Consider the following 7,675-nt stretch of genomic DNA (forward strand, 5'->3'; position numbering starts at 1 on the left):
ATGGTGCAGTTCGCTGGTGGTTCAAGCTGTGCAATCAAGTTGTGCAAGGCCTGGTGTCAAGAAGCAGAAGGTGGTTCTTGAGTGTGTTCTTCTAACCATTTGCTGCAGGTATCCTGAGCCACTTTGACAAGCAAACAGTATCCAAGGATGAGTTCAGTGAACTACGCCACTTCAAGCAGATCACAAAGACCACTTTGAGTAAGTCAAACGCCTTCTTTGATTTTTCACAAAAACTTAGTTGTGAAGAAATACGTTCTCCAACACACACACACACACACACACTCCATATGCAGAGCCTAGACCTTTATGTCTGTCCCACTGGTTTCAATGTGTGCGTAGGGTTGCATCCTCAATTTACTAATTGGATGAATTGTACTGTTGTCTCTGAGACGTTTGGATCTGATCATTTCGGAACATAAAGCAAAATGATTGTGATAGACGTTTATATATGGCTGCCGTATTTCAAAAAGTAGAAAATCTGGACTTATGGCAGCCCTCATTTATAAAATTATGCATGGCATGGAGAAAGTGGCTAGAGAAATGTTTTTCTCCCTGTGTTGTTACACTAGGACTTGTGGACTTCCAATGAAGCCAAATGTTGGGAAATTCAGGAATGACAAAAGCAAGTACTTCTCCACGTAGCACATAGTTGAACTATGGAACTCGCTTCCACAGGAAGAAGTGATGGCCACCATCTTGGATGATTTTTTTTTAAAAAGGATTAGCCAATTTCATGGAGGAGAAGGTTATCAATGGCTACTGGCCATAGTGGAGATTCCATAGTTGAAGGCAGTAATGTGTCTGAATACCAGTTGCTGGAAATCACAGCAGGGGAAGGTGCTCTTGTGCTTGAATCCTGATTGCATGCTTCGCTGGTCACTGTGAGAACAGGATGATGGGTCATTGAGGAGATCCAGCAGGCTCTTCTTGTGTGCTTATATGAATTAGCACATCAAGCAAATTAACTTCACTTGCCAATGTCTCGATAAAGGGTGCTTCCACATTGTCACTATTTTGTGGGCGAAACCTAAGCACGTATCAGAACTTTAGATTTCCACAGTTAAAGGCTTTGTTACCCTAGCGAAACAAAGCCACTTTTTTTAAAAAAAGAATCTGACTTTTTGCAGTTTAGAAAGTGAGACAGAAATGGATTAGAAAGTGTGAAGTGAACAAATAATAGGAAGACCTATAAACACCCTCTGAGCAAGTCAGGATGTCCTTTGTCATATATTAACAAGGCAAACAAATCAGAATGGGTGCTCGATCTAGATGAGATATAATCTAACTTCCACAGAAGCTTCCTGCAAGCAAATCAGGGTGGGTGCCAGTGCCGGATTTATGTATGGGCTAAGTAGGCTGAAGCCTAGGGCCTCTAGATCTAGGGGGTCTCCCCAGCCCGCCCACCCCCCAGCAGGTAGTTTGCCCTCTCCCAAAATTGCAAACCCAAGACTTCATGCGAGGGCAGGGCAGCTCAGGCCCAGCAACTATGAGACTCAGGGCCAGCCAGTGGGGCCCTATTTTTTGACCCATGTCCCAGGCAATAAAATTTGTAAACTCAATGTGTGTTTTACAACTTCATTTTCCTAAAAAAATAATGCTTATTCCACAAAAGTTCAGTTATTGCAAAAGTTTTTCAGTGTCAATTTTAACATTTATGCGTTTTTTAAAATCACTGTGGTATTAAACAATAATATCTTATGTTCTTTAGAGGAGAAATTGTGAATTGAAGAATTTTAAATACCCATCATCATCCTTGGCTTCACTCAGTTTTGTTTATAACACTTCCATTTCTTCTAGTCATGAGGGTGGGGGAGGAGCAGCCTAGGGCCTGTCTTCATCTAAATCTGGCCCTGATGGGTGCTCAATAAACAGGTTGTCTAGAGAAGCCCACAATCTGACCATACCAAGAAAAATTCCAAGGCAGCAACTTTTGAAAATATTCTGATCTTTATTTCATTTGTGTGAATCAAAGGGCTGTTTACATGATCAGTGGTACTAGACAAACAATCCCTTGATTCTTTTCAGCCTCTGATTTGTTTACATGTACGTGGAGTGAGTCAAAAGCTGAAGCCTACTGAAAGTCAAGAATGACTGGCAAAATTAAGCCTTCTTAACTGATCTCTTCCAGGAATTTCTGATATGTAGCAAGTGGGTGGGATACACAGTTCCCTAGAGCCAAATTGTAATCTGACCAGAGATAGTCAGCAAGAGCTAGAACACCCTAGAATTCCTTGTCTGTGCTGCCAGATGCCTTTGCTCTCAAATTGCAATCTCTGGATTTTTTTGCTGTGTAAAGAAGACCTTGGAGGTATCCAAATAGATTCCACTGAATGAGCATGATACAAAAGGGAAAGCACCTGCCTCTGTCTATGCATTGCTTCATATGTTTCCACAGTTAGTTGCAGGAAAGAACAAATAGCAAACAGGATTTTCTCTGTTTTCTGTCTGTAAAGGTAAAGGGTCCAGTTGTGACCGACTCTGGGGTTGCGGCGCTCATCTCGCTCTATAGGCTGAGGGAGCCAGTGTTTGTCTGCAGACAGCTTCTGGGTCATGTGGCCAGCATGACTAAGCCGCTTCTGGCGAACCAGAGCAGCACACGGAAATGCCGTTTACCTTCCCGCCAGAGCGGTACCTATTTATCTACTTGCACTTTGACGTGCTTTCGAACTGCTAGGTTGGCAGGAGCTGTAGCCGTTATTAATGCCTTTGAAGCCCACAAGAGATTTATTCAAGGGCTTCCCAATAATGCCTAGTTTGACATCAAGGCTACAGCAAAGAATAGGAAAGTAGGCATGTAAAGTTTACCATTGCACACACATCTCTCAGTCTCTCTGCATTTCACGTTCTAGAGTTGATGTTGAGCAACTGAATGGATGCACTGACTCCTTAAAGCCTTGTGGTTTGAGTCAATATGTAGTTCTTTCATTGGTATTATGTCTACAGCAAAATGTTGCCGTGTGTTTCCTCACCTCTTAGCAGAAGTGCTGCTATTCAAGCTTCCAGACAGGCAGCCATGTCCTCCTCCAATGATAACTATAGGTCACATCAACAGCGTACATTTCAAGCACATGGCTTCTCCCAAAGAAGCCCAGAAACTGTAGTTTGTTAAGGGCGCTGGGAACTGTGCATGGGGCAAACTACAGTTTCCATGATCTTTTAGGGAACTGTGCGATGCTAATGTAAACCAGTGAGACCCAAATGTCTTTGGGATGAAAATTCTCTTAGGAAAGACATGAACGTATAGAGGCTCTTCCCATCAACCTTCTGGGGTTCAGATGTGCTTCCACGTGATAAAAAGCTTCTCTGTGCTGTGACATATTTGGTGCCCCTGCTTTGAAGTGAAATATTTGTTTGTGTTTTGTTTTAGGCCAGTGGAAAATATTCAGTGAGGGAGAAGCTCAGATAAGCCAAATGTGTGAAGCTCGGGTGTGCAGGACAGAGCTGGAAGATTTGGTAAAGGTTTTGTACCTGGAGAAGTCTGAGAAGGACCACTGCTAAGAGAGAAACGCCAGAAAGCCGATGAAGGCATGGATCTGCAGCTGGACTGCGGGCTTAATCTGCTTCTCCTAAAAGCCCTAAAAGCCAAACTTATAATGCAAGTCAATATTCATCTCATGCCCAATGTAACCTGCTCCTTCATGTAGATCTGTCTCAGGCTTTTCAATATCTCTCCGGAAGACTTAGGAGGCTGTGTTACTGGCAGGAGACAACGGGAGGGTTTAGCTTCATGTAAAGGGTCGTGGCTTTACTGGTTTGGGAAAAAATAATAATAGTAATTAGATCCGGCAAGCTTAATGATCAAGGAAAAGGCCTAACAACAAAAATGAAAATGTTTTATATGCAGATCTGGAAATGACTCTGACAGCAATATTGGAGAGCTTAGAATATAAAGTGAGATTTCAGACTAACAGGTACCATGGCTTTTGGCGCAGTGCCTCTGGGGCTAATGACACATTACATGTTAAAATGTACAATACTGCCTTGATGCAGGTCTTGTTTTGTTTTGTTTTAAGAGCAAAGCAGCTTCAAGAGTGGGGGCAGGCAGGCAGGCAGGAAAGGTGCTTATCCCTCATAAACACACATGTGGAAAACACGCCCCCTGCCCGGGTGGAAGTAGCTTGGAGAAATTATTTTAGTCATCATCAACATCATCATCATCATCATAAAAAAGGGCTGGTGATGAAAGGATTAAGCCAGATGCAGGGAACATTTTTCAGCTGAAGGATCACATTTCCACATGCGCAACCTGCCAGGGGTGGATGTGGCAATGGATGTGACCCTTACCTTTACAGAGTAGGCTCCAGTCCAGCCATGCTGCTTTCTGGGCGTGCATCTCTCTATCCAAGCAAGCCAGGGACATTTTTACAGTTCATGGGACATATTCCAGCCAGGCAACAGAACTGGAAGAGAGTGTAGGGCAGGGTGATGGGAGTGTGGCCTGAGGAGAGCTCCAAGTGGCCGGCAGAGAGGCGGGGGCAGGGCATAATTTGCCTCTGCACCTGAGGTTCTCTGACCTTAGTTTAAGCACTCCCTGTCCCTTCCTTTGCTTCTCCACTCTTAACCTTGCTTTCCGAAAGCTGGCATCAGGGCGTTGTTGCGTGCATGAGCATGTAATGCATAGTTTTCCTGTTAACTGTTGAAATAGCAGACATTAGCACAAATTACTCTATTTTTCTACTAATTTGAGGGAAAGGCTCCTTTTTAAATCATTTTCACTCATTTCCAACTCGGTATAGGTAGCTCAAAGCTGTTTTCCTGTGGTCCCTTTTAGCATGCATCTTGGCCGCCAAGCAGCCCTAATGAAGTCATAATCCCTGGAGCACATGAAGAACTTTAAACTGCTTATGATGCTCTGAAGGGATGGAGAAGAGGGAAAAAAGAAATGGTGCATCTTGAGAATGATTTTTTTAAGAGTAAATAGTAGGCCAGGGGCCCCAATCCTATGCACTGAGTCGCTGGGAAATGAAGAGTTGCAGCTGCTTTACATGCATACTTCTGCTATTTAGTCTTTAAAAAAATACATTCACACAATGTAATCACACAGTTAAGGGACCTTCCAATCCTACCTTCAGCTGCTGTTTTTCCAGATTTTTCTGTGTGTTTCCACATGGCATCATTGTCATTCCATTGCTATTCTGCAACATTGCAGTCCTCAAGACTACTTTTTCTTCCATCATAAAATTTCCAACATTTGTGGAATTTCTGGAACAGTTCTGCAAGATCTGCATTGTGAGGAAGGTGTCGTGCAATTTCCCAATTTCTTTTTTGGGGGGAGGGGTGAGTTTCAGCAGTTTCTGTTTCCCATATTTTCCCTATCCTTTTTGATAGAGTGACACTAGAGGCTAGCTCAGTCTGAAGCAGTGAACTCAAGTAGTTCCTGCTGCCTATGCTCCTAAATTCCCATAGAGTCAGAATTCCAAGTGTTATATACCTACATGCACACAGACACCCCAGCTGCAAAAAGCCTATCAGTAACTTGTGTTTGTGCTCATAATTCTGAGTTTTACTGGTTGGTGGAACAATAGAATGGAAGAGGTGTAGATACAGGCACAGAACTTTTCTCAATGTGAAAATATGATACCACCCTCCAAAGAACAATGACAAGTGACCAATGGGGTGGGCAGTCTGCTACAATTTCACTCCAGAAAACAAGAACAGTACCTATAGTGCTGTAAACAGTAGGTCTGGAAGAGCCTCCAGTTTGGCCTGGAGAAGGAAGTATCATTTCTTGCCAGAACTGCAGGCCACATTCCCACCGATCCTTTCAACTATACTATGCTTCATGCATTAAGCTATGCTAATGGCTTCACTGCTATATCATTTGCACATGGCTTTCTAAGCAACCTCCCTGCCATCAGCTTCTGTCCATTGTTTCACACCATGTAAAACGGAAGGTAGGAGCTGATCAATATTTTAGTTATGATTTGTTTCAGGAAGGTAGCACTCACCAAAACTGGCAAATGCCACAGCAAGGAAGGGGCCTTACCTTAGTGGCAGAACTCACACTTTATTCCAGGTTTAGTCCCTGGGTTCACTCTCCAGGTAAGCCTGGACTGGGTGGGACTCCTGCTTGAATCAGTGGAGAGTCATTGCCAGTCAGTAGTGCAGATCAGGGATAGCCAACGTGGAGCCCACCGGATGCTATTGGACTGCAGCTCCCATCAGCCCTCAACTTCCATGGCCTATGGTCAGGAATGTGGAAGCTGTGGTCCAGCAACCTGGAGGACACCATGTTGTCTTGTCCCTGTTGTAGAGGATACTGAACTTGATGGTTTGACTCAGCAGAAGGCACCTTCCTGCATCACAGTAAAGTTACGGCAACAGCTGGTGCACATTTGAAGTCTGCTGTGTGGGCTCTCATAGCCAAAGGCCTACTTTGTCAGGTGCAATGCTGGAGTTGTATCCAACACCTCACTTCCCCTTCCTCTGCTTCTCCCCATACATACACAAAGGCTGTTCCAGAGGACCCCCCCCCCCAAAAAAAAAAACCCACCTGGAACAGATTTTGCATGAGGGGGTTGTAGCAGGGAGGGGAAGTTATGTTGTGCAAGTGGGAGTTGTTTTGCAAACAGAAGAGAAGCGTTGGATTTAGTCCCACCATAGCCAGAGTGGTCTACAAAGTGATTCTTCCCAGACATGGAAGTATAATCTGAAGCATCAAGCACCTCTCTCAATGGAAACTTAATGAGCACTTAGGCCTAATTATTAGCAGATAAGGTGTGGTATACCTATTTCTGGAGTATACCACTGTGAGGTGGGAAGTTCATGGAAAGTGTACAGTACTTATTTTTTATTTTTGAAAGAAAAGTGAATTACTTTCTGTATTTGTGACAAGAAAGGTGGGGTGCAGACTGTGTATTTATTTGTATGATAACAACTTTTTAAGGAAAAGGAAGCACCAATATAGTGAGTTTGCTTAAGATTAACAAATATACACCATAGCCTGGGTTTAGGTTGGGCTTCTCCCCACCCACTTCCCAAGACACATACTTGTAACCATTATTTATGTATTTGTTCTATCACTTTTATAAGTTAATAAACTTGAAGTTGTTCCAAACAGGAAAGTTTCTCTCTCATGGGGATGGGCCTAATGTGCATTTCATTGTGTTGGACAATTGCCATTCTGTAAAGCAGTCTTTGACACAAAAGAGGCAACACATATTCTAATTTTGACAGTTTCTCAGAACCAACATCTATGTAATGTATTCTTTGCAGAATGAGCCAAACATTTTCCATTATCTATCCTGGTCTTTCCTCTAAGGAACTGAGGTAGACATCCCCCTCTGTTTGGTCATTACCACAAGGCCATGAGGCATGTTAGTCAGTGACTGCTGGTGACCAATGAAAGGCAGGCTTAGCTGGGTTAGGTTTATTGAATTTATGAATCGCTTCCCACAACAAAAGTCCCAAAGTGATTTACAACAGGAATGTAAAACAGTAATAAATATACATAAACATATTGAAACATAACCGGAGTAAAACATCCATTCATTGATGCTACCCTGGAAAAACAAAAACATGTTCGCCGGGTACCAAATGAGAAATAAAGTTGATGCCAGATGACCTCCTTGGGGTAAAGCATTCTGTAGATGGGTTACTAATATAGAGAAGGCCTGTTCTCTCAGTGTTACTCACCAGACCTTCCTGAATGGCCTCAGTTGATATCAGGGTCTAG

At 43.2% G+C, this 7,675-nt stretch overlaps 1 protein-coding gene across 1 annotated transcript in view; it reads left to right on the forward strand.

Moving 5' to 3' along the window:
• The window catches only part of CHRDL1 (chordin like 1), a 51,792-nt gene extending 44,728 nt beyond the window's left edge, over positions 1 to 7,064 (forward strand). The window contains exons 11-12 of the mRNA XM_083423827.1: positions 109 to 198; positions 3,368 to 7,064. Of these exons, the coding sequence (XP_083279953.1) occupies positions 109 to 198; positions 3,368 to 3,498 (221 nt within the window). The 3' untranslated portion in view covers positions 3,499 to 7,064. The remainder of the gene's footprint in view (positions 1 to 108; positions 199 to 3,367) is intronic.
• The last annotated feature ends 611 nt before the right edge of the window (positions 7,065 to 7,675 follow it).

The sequence above is a fragment of the Podarcis tiliguerta genome, assembly GCF_965153285.1.
Source record: "Podarcis tiliguerta genome assembly, chromosome: Z".
Lineage (NCBI taxonomy): Eukaryota > Metazoa > Chordata > Lepidosauria > Squamata > Lacertidae > Podarcis > Podarcis tiliguerta.